This window comes from Anastrepha obliqua, chromosome 6, assembly GCF_027943255.1.
Source record: "Anastrepha obliqua isolate idAnaObli1 chromosome 6, idAnaObli1_1.0, whole genome shotgun sequence".
NCBI classification, from domain to species: domain Eukaryota; kingdom Metazoa; phylum Arthropoda; class Insecta; order Diptera; family Tephritidae; genus Anastrepha; species Anastrepha obliqua.
This window is the reverse complement of record NC_072897.1, coordinates 46,975,706-46,991,896: the sequence shown is the minus strand read 5'-3', so window position 1 is coordinate 46,991,896 and position 16,191 is coordinate 46,975,706. Positions and strand designations below refer to the sequence as shown.

Genomic DNA, 16,191 nt, shown 5'->3' with positions numbered 1-16,191 from the left:
GGCCAAACACCTAACAGAAGTGTACGCGCCAATAATTTATTTTTTTATTTTTTTATATAAATATTTTATTGTATTTATATTTTATCTATATAAGTATTTTATTTCTATTTCAAACTATTTTGTTTTGTGTTTTGATAGATATATTGTATTATTTTTTTTGTTTTGTTTTTTTTGGGGGCTCACTGTCACATTGTTTTTCACGTCACTGCACTGGTTTATGTGACTGCACTGATTTCTGTTATTTCACCGCTTGATTTTTTTAAATAAGTACATGTTAGCGGCCGCCATAGCCGAATGGGTTGGTGCGTGACTACCATTCGGAATCCACAGAGAGAACGTTGGTTCGAATCTTGGTGAAACACCGAAATTAAGAAAAACATTTTTCTAATAGCGGTCGCCCCTCGGCAGGCAATGGCCATGAAAAAGCTCCTCATAAAAATATCTCCCGTTCGGAGTCGGCTTGAAACAGTAGGTCCCTCCATTTGTGGAACAACATCAAGACGCACACCACAAATACGAGGATGAGCTCGGCCAAACACCCAAAAAGGGTGTACGCGCCAATTATATATATATATACAATATATATATTAGTTTATGATTGATTTGTGTGTGTTTTTTAATTTTTTGTTTTGCGGGACGACTTTTGTTTGTCAACCGACCATGCAGGCAATATTCTTGTTGCATTATATTATCACTTATGTTTTGTTATAACTATGTTTAAGGTTTTTTGGAAATAATTTTCGTATTTATTTAAGTATTTAATTTCCCAAATTATGTTCACAAAATTATTGCTTATTTCTCTATTTATTACTTATTTTTCTTTTATATTGTAATTGGTGAATCGTGAAGCCTTTTTCACGATTTTAAATATAAAAAAAACAAGCGCTTAAATTTTTCACGAAGTTTATTTATCGAGTTCTGACAATAGAATGATTCTTAATACTAAATTAAATCTATGCATAAGCCAAGACGCTTATGTTATATTGGAAAGGTCCTGCTATTTTACCTGTTTCAATATGAAGGTCACATATCGTATGATTTTCTGAAATAGCAGGACAAAAATACAATGAGCAAGAATAGTACGACAAACTTATGCTAATGCTGTAATTTATTGGGCAAAAACAATGCATAACGAAAGGTGCGAAGATAGTGGAAGTAAGTAAATGGGAGCTCCAGCGAAGACAATAGCGACGTTAGCGACGACAACAACAACTGCAGTGATGAGAGAGTGTGAATGTAATTTTGATAGCTGTAACGACAATTGGAAGTACAGGGGCGGCGTCGATGAATTATAAAGAGGGGCGCGAACATACTCCCCCCCTTGAAAGCATAGCTTTCAATGTTACTCTAGTGGACTTGTATTTTCAATTGGTAGTTTGCATACCTTTGCTATGGCCCGTCTGTAAACGCCATTGACTGTTTTCACTTCTACTACTCTAACCTTACCATCAGTACCTGGCACAGTAGCTGTAATGCGACCCATGGCCCATTTAAGTGGTGGTAAAAGCTCGTCCTTTAGTAGCACTAAGTCATTCACCTTGAGATCTGGTAAGGCAGTATTCCATTTTGAACGTTTTTGCAGCTCCTTTAAATAATCTTCCTGCCAACGACGCCAGAATTGCTGCTGAATGTATTGGATGATTTGATAGCGGCCTAACATAGTTGAACTGGCTATTGTTGGTTCAGGAACGGTTAGAAGAGCTCGGCCGATAAGGAAATGGCCCGGTGTAAGCGAACGAAGATCATTAGGGTCACTAGATATTGGAGTTAGTGGCCGACTATTTACTATGGCCTCAGCTTGGCAAACGATGGTGTGAAGTTCGTCGTGTGATAGCACGTTGCAGCCGATAGCGCGGCGCAAATGGTATTTAGCAAGTTTCACAGCGCTCTCCCACAAACTTCCAAAGTGCGGTGATCTTGGAGGAATAAATTTCCATTCGATCCCCTCGTTTCTGCAAAATTCTTCAACGCGTTGTATATGTTCTTGTGTTACGAATGACTGAAGAAGTTTTCGTAACTCCTGGTTAGCTCCAATGAAGTTTGTTGCGTTGTCTGAGACAATGACGCGACACTTTCCACGTCTGGCTATGAAGCGCTTGAGTGTCGCGATGAATGCAACGGTCGACAGGTCAGGAGCAATCTCTAAGTGCACAGCCTTTGTAGTAAAGCAGACGAAAACTGAAATGTAAACCTTTATTGGTGAACGACCTCTAATTTTTTGAGTTACTAATAAGGGACCACAGTAGTCAACACCTGTAGTTTCAAACGGATGCGATGGGGTAACACGGCTTGTTGGCAAAGCTCCCATGATTTGCTCTGCAACAACTGGGCGAAAACGGTAGCAGATGATACAGTTGTGAATAACTTTCCTAATAACTATCCGTGCGCGGGTTATCCAGAACTTGTCGCGAAGGATGTTCAATAGTGTTTGAGCCCCAGCATGAAGGTTTGTGCGATGTGCATGCGTTATAAGTGAGCATACGAAAGGGTGCGAATGTGGCAGCACGATCGGGTGTTTAGCATCGAAACTTAGGGTCGAGTTCCTTACTCTTCCCCCAACTCGTATTAGTTGATTATGCATAAAAGCTGACAACGAAGCAAGTCTAGAATTTTTATTAATGAGCTGATTGTTCAAAAGTTTAGAATATTCCTCGCGAAAATACATTTGCTGAATTCTCCCACATACTAGTTCAAGTGTTTGGGTTATTTCCTCCGGGGTGAACGAAGGCCTACGTACCTTTGTAATGAAGCATCTTACATACGTGAAGATACGCAGAAATTTGTTGAACCTATTTATGTATTTGTTTTCAGCGATGATATCTACTTCCCGTTCGCTGATTAAAGCTATTCGTTGTCTGCGTTGTTCAGGTACATCTGGAACAGTGTCGAATGAGGATCTGGGCCACTTTTCTTGACCAAGCTTCAAAAATTGCGGGCCTTGAAACCAAAGTTGATTTTCCCGGATGCCAGCCACTGTTGTGCCACGAGAAACAAGATCAGCAGGGTTGAGTTCGGATGGTACATGATGCCATTTGTACTTAGATATCAACTGTTGGATTTTTGAGACGCGGTTGGCCACAAATACTGTCCACCGATTTGGTTCCCCTCGAATCCAACACAACACAATCGTTGAGTCGGTCCAGCAGTGTATATTATTCAAGTTTGGTGAAAATATTGCAACAACGGTTTATAGAAGCTCGGCCAATAACATTGTTGCACACAACTCAAGCCGTGGCAAACTAATTTGCTTTGTTGGAGCCACACGAGATTTTGCGCAAAGCAATGCGGACGAGATTTCTTTCTCCATGCGCGTCACGAGGTAAATACACGCGCCATACGCTCTAGTACTGGCATCTGCAAAGGCGTGGATTTCAGTTGTGCTATCCATGGGAACATACCTTGGTATTTGAATGTTGTTAATAGCGCTCAGATGCTCCTGAAATGCGCGCCACTGTGTGTAAATGTCTTGAAGTACGCTTTCGTTCCAATCTAACTTCAGTTCCCAGAGTTGTTGCATCAGGATTTTGCCGGCGACGATGAGAGGGTTCAGCAACCCAAGAGGATCAAACAAGGCAGCTATTTGTGATAATATAGAACGCTTGGTTGGTTTACGCGATGCTGCTGGTCCATGGTAGCTGAAGAAAAAGGCATCTTTAGAAGGTGACCATTTCAGACCGAGAGTTTTAACGTAATCTGAGTCGCCTAGTGTAATTATTTCTTCTCTGTCATCTAAAGGTATGTCGTCGATGATTTCCATGTTGTTTGCAGCAAACTTGCGTAGGGGAAATCCAGCTCGTTTTAGCAAGGCCGCAACTTGCCGCTTGATTTCAATGACCATGCTCACAGTAGAGGCACCCATCATCAAATTATCAACGTAAAAGTCCTTGAGTGTAATGGCTGAGCCAATCGGAAACTCTTTAGACTCCATTTTAGCTGCTTCCAAGAGGCATTTTGTTGCAAGGTAGGGGGCACAGCTTTTCCCATATGTAACGGTCTGCATCTGGTACATTCTTACTGGAGCTTGTAATGAATCGCGCCATAAGATACATTGCCATGGAGCATCAGCGTCGTTAACGAGCACCTGTCTGTACATCTTTGCAATATCGGCTATCAAGACGTATCTGTGACTTCGGAATCGAGTGAGAATCGTGAAAATGTCATCTTGAAGTGTAGGGCCTACTCGAAGCACGTCATTCAGGGATTTCCCATTTGAGGTTTGGCATGACGCATCAAAAACAACTCGTAATTTTGTGGTGCTGCTGTCAGTCTTCATAACGCAGTGGTGTGGAATGAAATTTCGGCCCTGTTTGACGTTTCCGATAACCTTCATGTGCTGCATCTGCTCATACTCGTGTATGAACTCATGATAACTCTTTAAAAGAGAAGAATTCTTTGAGAGTTTATATTCAAGTGCTACTAACCTTCGAAACGCTATGTCGTATGACTGGCCTAATGCGACTGGCTTTTCCTTAAATGGTAGGCGGACAATGAACCTTCCGCTTGTCGGGCACCTTGTCGTAGTGTGCTTGAAGAACTGCTCACAGGCCAATTCGTTATCTGAAAGCAGTTTGTGTGGATTGTTGTATCCTTCAACTGTCCAAAACCTTTCCACCAAATTGTCTAAAGTTATTTGGTTTTCCACAGCTAGAAATGTTTTATATGTGGGCAACGATGTGAGCGATGATGATGAATTTGTAGCATGCGATGAGTCCGATGGAGCTGTGCCAGAAACGATCCACCCTAGCTTGGTCTTTTGAAGGATGGGATATCTGATGTCATCTTTAATTTGGCCCACAAGTAGTAGATCGAAAAATATTCCGGCACCGATCAGGCAATCGATGCCACCTGGTTCGCTAAACCTTTCGTCGGCAAGCTTGATGTTGTTTGGAATTTGAAACCCATTCGAGATGATGCGGCTGCTTGGTTGTTTTGATGTGATTGTAGGAATTATCACAGCTTCCAAGCTTGAAGTATATTCAGTGTGAATTGACTTCATAGTTACATAACAAAGCTGATGTGTTTTTGTCGTGGTGGCACCTATGCCGCTAACTTCAATGCTTCGTTTGATCAGTGGAAGACGAAGATGTTGTGCGATATGTTCTGTTATGAAATTGAGCTGTGATCATGAATCCAAAAGTGCACGAACAATAAGTGATGATCCCGATGAATTGCACAAGTGAATACGGGCTGTAGCAAGAATGACATCGCCGCCGATCTGCTCTGCTTTCATGGTGACTTGGTTGCCATTCTCGCTTTTCGGACCACTGGTGTTGTTGTTGCGAATATTCGGTATAGCATCGCTTTCATTATTCCTGTGTAGCAGTGTATGGTGACTAACGTTACATTGTTGACACCTACGGTTGGACGGACAGTTGCTTGAAGTATGGTTCTTACCCAGGCAATTCAAACACAGGCTAAGACGCTTTACAAGAAAATATCTATGCAATGGGTTCATATTCATGAACCTTTCACAGCTGAAAGGGCTATGGTGAGGGGTTGAATCACATAGCAGGCACCTGTTGTATGAATTCGCAACTACCAACGTGTATTTGTTGCTGGTTTTAGGCGAAGGTTTTTTCATCGGGGTTGACCATTGGTTGGCTGCCTTGTTGGTTTCAAGCATGTTGAATGTCTGGCAGCGACGCTCAAGGAATGCAGCAAGGTCTGCCCAAGTTGGTATATTTAAAGGTGATGAACTTCTGCAATTCCAGTTGATGGCCACTTCTTCTTCCCATTTTGTTCGAGTTGCTGAATCTAACTTACTTATTATGACGTGTAATAGAATTGCTTCCCCGATTTGTTCCGAAGTTGCTAGTGACTGCATGGCCCGAAGATTGACGTTGATTGTGTCGATGAAATTGCGAAGCAAATATGTATTCGATGACGACAAATTCGTGAGGTCACAAATTTGCTGCATGTGTGACTGGAAGATTAAACGGCTATTGTTGAAACGACTGACTATGAGGTCGAGCGCCGTATTGTAGTTTTTGCTTGTCACTTCGAGTGATTGTATTAGTCGCGAGGCTTCGTCAGTGAGACATGACTTGAGGTATTGAAATTTTTCAACCTCTGTCAAGTCTTTGTTGTTGTGCACGAGGGTGGTAAAGACATTGTAGAAGTCCAACCACTGCGACTGCTCCCCGCTGAATTTCGTTAACTGCAATTTTGGCAAATTGATGCAATGTGTAGATTGCCGCTCCACTTGTGTGCTACTCATGTGACTGAGCGGTTGGACTCTTTGCAGTTCTTCTAATTGGTCCAGTAATGCGGTTTTTGCTTCGATGTAAGTATCTTCAAAGGTCACACGATGGTCTTCATTTAGTTGAGATTCATCCAGCTCCTCTAATTGAGTTTGTAATGTCTCCAGTGTACTGTATGGCGCTCTACCAGATCCAATTTCGCAGTCAGTTGACGCAACGAAAAAGTGTCGCTTTCGATAACCCCGAGGTGTAATGAACGCAAACGTCTTAAGAGATTCTCACGCTGATGAATTTTTACTCGAACGCTGCGCTGTATCATCGTTTAGGTTCACTCACATTGGCTGGTGCTGCGGTGGCGCCTTCATCCACTAGGATATTCTCAGGATCCATTATAGAATTTTTTATTCGAAGAAAAACAAGTTCAAAAAATTTTAAAATTATTAAAAGCCGAAATCTAATCGTCAGATCCGGCTCGAAGGACCGTGGTGAATCGTGAAGCCTTTTTCACGATTTTAAATATAAAAAAAAACAAGCGCTTAAATTTTTCACGAAGTTTATTTATCGAGTTCTGACAATAGAATGATTCTTAATACTAAATTAAATCTATGCATAAGCCAAGACGCTTATGTTCTGACAATAGAATGATTCTTAATACTAAATTAAATCTATGCATAAGCCAAGACGCTTATGTTATATTGGAAAGGTCCTGCTATTTTACCTGTTTCAATATGAAGGTCACATATCGTATGATTTTCTGAAATAGCAGGACAAAAATACAATGAGCAAGAATAGTACGACAAACTTATGCTAATGCTGTAATTTATTGGGCAAAAACAATGCATAACGAAAGGTGCGAAGATAGTGGAAGTAAGTAAATGGGAGCTCCAGCGAAGACAATAGCGACGTTAGCGACGACAACAACAACTGCAGTGATGAGAGAGTGTGAATGTAATTTTGATAGCTGTAACGACAATTGGAAGTACAGGGGCGGCGTCGATGAATTATAAAGAGGGGCGCGAACAGTAATTATATTTCCACTTTTATCAATCACACTTTCGCACTACTGTCCCTGCTCGGGCGCCATGAAAATTCTTCACTAATTTGTGAAGATATCTCATTTTTAAAACTTTACTTAGGGGAAGCGTGAATTTAATTTTATATTGCCTGTGGATGTGAAAGTAAAAAACAACACCGCACACGTCCGTTTAACAATTCAAAAGTGAAATTCTTTATTACGTTCTACCCTTATATTATTTCTTAAAACTAAGATTAAAGAAATAGCAGAAACGAAAGAACAGTATGTGAGTAAGTAGTCAAGTAAATAGAAATAGGAAGAACGGAAAGTATAGCTGTAGAAATAGAGTCAATGATCGAAAGTAAATTGAGAAAGATAAAGAAGCTAGCGAAAGCGAGAAACAGTAATGTATATACTTATATACGATAGAAAATAACTTAATATTAAGCTTAAATAGTACGGGAACCATCGGAGTCTCTTCTTTGGGACGGTCAGCTTCCATGTCTTTCCTAAATGATTGGCTCGGACGATTCCTGTAGCTACCGTCCCTTGACGGTGACGCAAATTAACTTGCAGCATTCCAAAGCTGATACTGCACTACTAAGTAGAAGGCTTTCCCAGCTGCACACATTACCCCACATAACAGCAGTGCAAGAGCCCTGGTTCTTTAAGCGCCCTCTCTGTGGCTTATGTGCGCTGAAAGGGGCCACGTTATTATATGACAGGAGTTCTAGTAGACCTAGGACCGGACTTATAGTATCATCCCATCTCACTGTGACGGGTCTTGAGCAATTCTGCTGCCAAGACCTGGTAGCGGCTGAGGTGTGTTACAGAGGTAGACGCGAATGGTCGAAGTTTGTGATTGCATCTGCTTATTTTCCTTACGATGCTCTGGAAGGGCCACCACCCGGGAAGGCCACTAGTCTCGTGAGGTTCTGTGAGCGGCGCAGTCTGGGCCTCGTCCTATGTTGCGATGCTAATGCCCAGCATACAATCTGGGGCAGCAGCAAGTGCAATGGACGGGGCTCTCGACTATTCGAATTTATCGTGTCCTCCTGCCTAGACATACATAACAAGGGCTCACATCCAACGTTTGTAACAGCTAGAAGGAAGGAGGTGATTGATCTAACCCTATCAAACTCTAAACTTGGGTGGTCAATCAAGAACTGAAGAGTCCTTGCCGAAGATTCGTGCTCGGACCACAGGTACATTGAGTTTCAGTGTGGCGAGGAGGCACAAATGCCATTGCCCTCTAGAAACCCAAGAAAAACAGACTGGTAGAAGTTTAGGGACGCGTTGCGGGACCTTGACGTTACGCCACCAAGACTTCGAAAAGAACAGGCCATTGAGGCGGCTGTTGAGAAACTCAACGCTGCCCTAACCGAATGTTTTGAGTCAGCCTGTCCAATTCGACCACTCCCTAGCCGGACTCCCGTTCCTTGGTGGAATCGAGAGCTCCAGATGTTGAGGCGTGAGTCGAGAAAACTTCTAAACTGGGCCCTCAAGACTAACCTTGCAGAGGACTGGGAGCGATACCGTGATGTTCAGAGAACTACAAGAGGCTTATTCGGGAATCGAAAAGAGCCTCATTTAGGGAATTCTGCAGCGGTATTGAATCTCTGAGTGACACGGCGAAATTGGTTAGGATCCTGAAAAGGGACCCAACTGCAAAGCTGGGGTGACTTAGGAAATCTGATGGCTCCTTCACGGAGCGGAAAAGTGAGACATTCAGCTTGCTGGTGGGATCTCACTTTCCTGATAATCAGATAAGCATCAGCCGGCAACAGCCCTTATTGATAGAGGTAGTTGTCAGAGCTGTTACACCTTCTCGGCATGACTGGTTCGTTGCCAGATCTGTGGTGAATGAGGCCGCCATTCGATTTTCCATAAAATCTTTTGGCGGCTACAAGTCGCCCGGACCAGATGGCATATATCCTGCCATGCTGAAGGAGGGTGCAGAGTTCGTGACAGCAGCCCTAAAGAAAATCTTCTCGGTATGCCTGGCACTGGCTTACATACCACGCTCTTGGACGATGGTGAGGGTCGCTTTCATCCCAAAGGTTGGAAAAGACGACTACACCAGCCCCAAAAGCTTTAGACCCATCAGCATGACCTCTTTCATGCTGAAAAGTCTCGAACGACTGGTGGAACTGCGCATACGTCAGAAGTCGCTGAAGGCTCACCCTCTGTCTCTATTTCAGCATGCCTATCAGAGTGGAAAATCCTGCGAGTCGGCACTGCAAAACCTTGTTACTAGTGTAGAGCTGGCCATCGACAGGAGGGACTACGCTATGGGCATCTTTCTAGACATAGAGGGGGCGTTTGATAATGCCACTTTTGATAGTATGTGTAACTCTGCTAGTAGGCACGGCGTAGGCCGGGTGCTAGTAAATTGGAGCAGAGGAAGATCTGCTGGTGTCATCTGGGGTTAATAGAGGCTGCCCCCAAGGCGGTGTGCTGTCTCCATGGCTCTGATGCAGGGTAATCGATCCTCTACTCACCACCTTAAACGATTCGGGAGTCTACGCACAAGCATATGCGGACGATGTTGCTTGTTTGGTAACAGGCCTTTCGCTTATGAACATCTGCAGGAAAGTGCCGAAAACTCTGGATCGGATTGACATTTGGTGCTGTGCGAATGAGGTATCGGCAAATCCCGCCAAGACTGGTATTGTCCTCTTTACCAGAAAGAGGAAGTTTGATGGACTCGTTCTGCTTAAGCTAGAAGGAGTCACAATCCAGCTATCCAAGGAAATTAAATATCTTGGAGTAATCCTCGATAGTAAGCTCCTATGGAAATCACACGTTGAAACTAAGGCATCCAAAGCACTGACAGCTTTCTGGCAGTACAAAGGTGTCTTTGGGAAAACGTCGGGTCTCTCTCCTAGCAAGGTCCTATGGATCTACACGGCTATGATAAGACCCATTAGCTCCTATGCATCAGTGGTCTAGATGAGTAGACTCTCTCTAGTGGGAGTCAGGAGGACCTTATCGAGACTACAACGCACTGTCGCCATCTGTTGTACCGGAGCTTTTCCGACTACTTCAGGCCCGGCACTAGATGCTCTGATTGGTTTACCATCACTTGATGCTTTCATCCAAGGAGAGGCCTTGAAGGACATCTGCAGACTGAAACACAGTGGGAACTGGTACGGCCCTTGTCCGGCATTGGAACACAGAGAAGGCATGGACATCGATCCAACGATTCTCTCCATGCCCCTTGCTCCATGCCATCAAGAGTCGTACTTGAAAAGAGATACAGTGTAGTGCTACCAGAGGCTCAGTTGTGGGGAGACTCAGAAAATGAGCCCGGAAAACACTGTTTTCTCATTTTTACGGATGGCTCCAGGACCGAGCATGGCTCCGGCTCTGGGGTCTACGTGGAATCCATCAGGACAAAACTACATTTTGCTCTTGGAATGCATGCATCTGTGTTTCAAGCGGATGTGTATGCAGTTCAAGAAGCTATGAACTTTGTTGTGGAAAAACGATGGAGAGGCAGATCTATATGTGTCTGCAGCGACAGACAAGCTGCGCTTATGGCCTTAGACAGCCCTACATCCACATCATGGGTAGTGAAGTCCTGTAAATCCAGGCTGAACTATGTCGGTAGACATAACAGCCTGATGCTAACATGGGTCCCGGGACACGTGGGTATCGCGGGTAACGAGACCTCTGATTCCTTAGCTAAGATGGGCTCTGCGGCCAACTTCTTTGGCCCAGGGCCCGTTCTGCCACTCCCTTCTGCGGCCATCGGTTAGCAAATGGGTAACTACTACCCACAAGCGAGCTTGGCAGGCTGTGAGAGGCTGCAGATGGACAAAACTGATGTTACCTGTCATGTCCGATCGACTGTCGCAAACCCTTCTGTCATTAAGCAGAGGGGAATGCAGACGGCTGGTTGGACTGATAACGGGCCACTTTCTGTGGGCAAAGCACATGGAAAGGTTGGGCATCTCAGACAGTGTATTTTGCCCAGCTTTTGAAGAGGAGGATGAGACGGCGGACCACTTCCTATGTGTCTGTCTCGCCTTCGCTCGAATCAGGTTTGAGGTCTTTGGCACTGATGTATTAAGAAGCGACCATCTTGGCTCCTTGGCACCACAAGATCTACTCAGATTTCTTCGGAGATCGGGTAGATTTAAAGAAAATTAAAAGGGAATCCAAGTGTAGTACAATGGACTCAATTAATGTCTGAGTGCTGCACTTGCTAGTTGTCCCGCAAAAAAAAAAAAAAGCTTAAATATAATTTACATTTCGATATTTTTTTATTTAATTTCAATTATTTATTTATTTAATTTCCTTTATCAAATTCAATTTCAATTTTAATTTATTTTGTTTTATCTTATTCTATTAAAATAATTTGCCAGAATCTGGCTTGACAATTATTGTGTAAAGCGAATTCTGAAGCTACCATCACATATGCCTACATACATACTCTTTTTGGAAACCGGCATGCAAGAAAATCATATTCTCACTTGAGAACTGTTCCTTAAGTATGTGCACAGAATTTTGTTTATGTACTCAGAAAATCGGCTGTCACATGTTCTGCCCAAAATTGTTATAAAGAAAGAAGTCTTCTGAATTAGAGATTTAAAGAACTTGTTTAGTAAAAACGATGTCATTTGGCGTATAGATAACATACAATCAGAAAGCTGGATAGAAAATGCAAAATTGCTTTTAACAAACCACAATCAGGCAAGGATGAATGTGTACATACAAAAAGCCTTAAGTACTAGTAGGATATATAAGGAATTAGATTGGTCAAAAGGTCTGGTTTATTTTAAAAATATGACATAGAATCAAGCATGTGAATAATGAGGGCTAGTAACATGGTAATTCTAAATAACAACAGATTTCACACAGAAAATAAAGTTTGCTCAATGTGTAATTTAGGCGAGCTTGAAAACATAGCACATTTCCTGGCGCGCTGCCCCATATTAAGAGAATATAGAAAAGTCTTTTTCGGAAAATTTACCTTAAATGATTCACAACTGATTGAGATTCTCAGTGTGGAAAATAATCATTCGGATAAACTTTTGCGTTTCATTAAATATGCCCCTAGATACAGAGATTAAAGATTACTTAATTTTTATTTAAATCAATAGTGCAGTCCACATAATTTCCCTTGGGGGAACCTGTTATCCCTATAGGGCGCGTCCCCAGGTGGTGGATAGGGGAACGCCTCCCAAATATGGAAGGTAGGAGAGTAGATCTCCCGCGAACCACACAGGTCGAAGACGTAAACTTCGTTAAAAAAACTCCCTCAACCCAAGGTGTAACGCAACCCGTGCCTATTGGGTGGGTTTGGCAGCCGGGGGATAAAACTAGGCTGTCTTTTAACGGAACCCTCTTGACATCAGGCCGCCTCAGGTTGTAACGGTGGCCTTACCATGGTATGGGGCGCTCCCATGGCGGACCGTTTATTTCCCCTAAATCCTCATTGGTCACCGCACATGGCGACATGGGCAGCCCTCTGGAAGGGCAGGTGACCGTAAGAAACAGAATGAAAAAACAACAAAAACAAACAAAAACTTCGGATAACGCTACAAAGAAGACGGACAAACGGACGGACACAAACCCAAAACGAACGGACAAACGGACGCACCCATTGGCACAACAGATGGACAACACGGACCGACACTAACGAACTGAGGAAGTTGGGAACTTCCTCAGAGGATGAACTCTTGGCCTCCAGCCAAGAGACGGTTGATGGCAAAGCTGTGGGCCACAGCACGCCATCAACCTTAAATCAACCATCCACATCCGCTGATGCCAAGGGGCAAAAGCGTCAAAACGTTAAAAAAGGCACGCCCAGGTATAAGCTTTACCAGAGGTCTCTGGCTATTCTCGGTAGAATAAATAAAAATGAGGCTGAAGGAAAAACTAATCCAAAGGACGCGGCCGATAAGGCAAGGTGCCAAAAGGTGGTCGATGAGTACCTGGCGTTCCAGACCACCCAGAAGGCAGAAGCCGTAAAACCCAATCGTTCGCAGGACGAAAGCGACAAACCTAAGAAGAAGCACAAAGTGTCGGCTCACACCGCTTCAATACCAAAACCAACCAAACGCACATTTAATGAGGTGGCACGGGATCACCTGCAAATAGCGTTGGTTGATGAAATAACTAACCGCGGTAAACCTGCATCGGATAAGTGGTCCGAAATCGAGGCACGGCTGTCCCGCATTGTCGTCGATCACGTCATGGCAAACCCGGAGGCCGCATCTGGATATCGAACATGGGGTTCGAAGCTAAGCAACTAATTCCATACTTGCAGGCACACAACCGCACTGTTCCGATGGATGACTAGAGCATCATCAAAGCGGAGGCTCCGCAAGAGAATAGTGTGTCCTTCCTTCTCCAAATATCGGAGGAGAGCATCGAGCCACTGGGAAAAGTGGACAATAAACTTCGGTTCGGCGTCAGGAAAACGCAACTGAAGATATTCCGCTCTGCAAATCCGAGTTGCTCGCAGGCATGCAACTTCACGACGCCGCATCTACCAAAAACGATGGCGCTAATGAGCAGCACCCGAGAGTGCAGCTTGGCGACGCCGTCAAATATTAAAGCGACCAGCAGCATGTGTCTCAAGGTTGTCCAAATAAACCTGCTGCACTCGCCGACTGCAACGGACAACCTAACCGTTCTCCTGGCCGTTCTCCAAGACCCGAGGAGGCTCGTCGGCTTGTGCATGAAGCCAGAAATAAGAACCTGCTACTCGGATACGATGCTAACGCAAGGCACTCTCTATGGGCAGGTCGGAGACGAACGAACGAGGTGAGTCTTTTTACGACTTTATTATCAATACTAACCTGACGGTATGCAACAGAGGTAACACCCCCACTTTCACCTTTCCTAGTACGGAGTACTTTAGGGGATGAGCGGAAGTAATTGATGTTACTTTACTGTCCGTAAAAAGTTCGGTAAGGGTACAAAAATGGAGGGTTTCCAACAAAAATTCTTTCTCGGATCACCGCATGATCCTTTACGAGCTGGATCTGAGGGTGGATACACCCTTACCGTATCGAAACCCACTAAGAACTAATTGGAAAAGGTTCAAAAATGTAGTGAACAATAGGTTGGAAGGAATTCCGATGAGCCAAATCACTCTCACGGAAAACCTTGAGAGTAGGGTCGCAACATTGGAGAAGACATTCAGTAGGGCCTACAAGACGTCGTGTCCAATTAAATATAGCGAAAAAACACATCCTGCCTGGTGGAGCCAGAAAATATTTTAATCTCAGCTACTCAACAGGTAATTGGCAACTGTACAGAGATAGTCGTAGACAGTACAAAAAGGCAACTAGGGCCGCCAAGAAGAAGAGCAGGAGAGATTTTTGTTCTTCGATCGAATCTAAAAGAGATTCTGCGAGGCTCAGCCGTATCTCGTCCAAAGATCATTCAATGGCTTCTTGGGTCAAGAAGCCAGATTTCACCTGTTAGAGTCATCTTCATACCAAAGGTGGGCAGAAGGGGGCATGAAACAGCGAAGGACTTCTGGCCAATTAGTCTTTCGTTCTAAAAACATTTTAACGGCTTTTAGACATACACATTAGAAGCTCGCTGGAGAGCTCCAGTATATCAATTGTACAACATGCTTACCTCAAAGGCAAATCGATGGAGACAGCGCTTCACGAGGTAATCCGAACAATAGAGGGGTCTCTAGGAAGCAAACAGTACACCATGGCAGCTTTTCTTGACATAAAGGCGCATTTAATAACGTTAGCACTGATTCTATCCAACGGGCGTTAATAGACTTAGGGGTGGAAAATTGTATCAGCAATTGGATCATCTCTATGCTAGAAACCAGGATAATTAGAGCTAATATGGGCAATATCAACATAACAAAAAGAGTCCACAGGGGCACTCCACAGGGGGACTCTTTTCTCCACTCCTCTGGTTATGTGTTATTAGTAAAATCTTAACAAAACTTAATGGAGGAGGGGTAAAAGTGGTCGCGTACGCTGATGATGTGGTTTTAATGGCATCAGGACTGTGTCCCAATACGATCAGTGGGATCATTCAAAGGGCACTAAGCGAGCTTAACTATTGAGCTACAGGCTGTGACCTAAGTTTAAACGCGCGTAAAACAGAACTCATGCTATTTACGACCAGATACAAGGTACAAATTTTTACTCTACCAAGCATTAACGGACAAACCGTCTCACTTTCACCCAGTGCAAAGTACTTAGGGGTAATTCTGGACTCCAAACTTAGCTGGAAATTAAACATTGAAGATCGGGTAAAGAAAGCAGAAATCGCTTTATATGCCTGTAAACGTATGCTTGGAAGAATATGTGGTCTTCAACCCAAGTACACATTATGGTTGTATAAGGCGGTTATGCGACCAATTTTAACGTATGGCTCTGTAGTTTGGTGGAAAGCTCTAGAGAGAGAATACAACATCAAATTACTTAGCAGAATACAAAGACCAGCCTGTGCAATAACAGTCAGTGCGATCAGACCATGTCCTAGGGAGGCCCTGAACGCGCTGACACACGTTATTCCGGTAGAACTACATATCAAGAAGATGGCAACAATGAGTGCATTAAGGTTAAATGCAGCGGGTCGCCGGAAGGAAAAAGCTCATGGCCATGCTAGTCTATTACTGCGACAAACCCAGTATACCTCGAAGAGGACTGACTACATCATCCCGATGGTGACATTCAGCAAAAATTTTGTCAATCTCTTTCCATCTCGGAAAGAATTGAATAAGGGATTCTCACTAAACAAGTTCGACACTACAGTCTATACAGATGGCAGTAAAATGGATTGTGGTGTTGGAGCTGATATATTTTCTCATAGACTTAAAATTGAAAGATCTGTGCGTCTCCCTAATGCTTGCAGTGTCTTTCAGGCGGAAGTACTGGCAATTGAGGAAGCTTGTAGGCTACCAATCGCAGTTCCCTCTTTTAAGGGCAGTATCGCTATTCTTTCGGATAGCCAATCTGCAATCCAGGCACTGGGTTCAGCTAC

The 16,191-nt window shown here is 43.7% G+C and overlaps 3 protein-coding genes across 3 annotated transcripts; 1 reads left to right on the top strand and 2 right to left on the bottom strand.

The window, feature by feature from the left end:
- Positions 1-1,342: 1,342 nt before the first annotated feature.
- On the bottom strand, positions 1,343-2,308 carry LOC129250467 (uncharacterized). The gene has a single exon (XM_054890091.1). The coding sequence runs from the start codon at positions 2,306-2,308 to the stop codon at positions 1,343-1,345; it is 966 nt and encodes a 321-aa protein (XP_054746066.1).
- Positions 2,309-3,187: 879 nt separating this feature from the next.
- LOC129250466 (uncharacterized) lies at positions 3,188-3,928 on the bottom strand. Its single transcript, XM_054890090.1, has one exon. It carries the CDS (start codon positions 3,926-3,928, stop codon positions 3,188-3,190), a length of 741 nt encoding a protein of 246 aa, XP_054746065.1.
- An 8,685-nt stretch (positions 3,929-12,613) lies between these two features.
- Positions 12,614-13,478, top strand: LOC129250465 (uncharacterized). The gene is made up of 2 exons (XM_054890089.1): positions 12,614-12,699; positions 12,839-13,478. The coding sequence occupies exons 1-2, from the start codon at positions 12,614-12,616 to the stop codon at positions 13,476-13,478; spliced, it is 726 nt and encodes a 241-aa protein (XP_054746064.1).
- Positions 13,479-16,191: the final 2,713 nt, after the last annotated feature.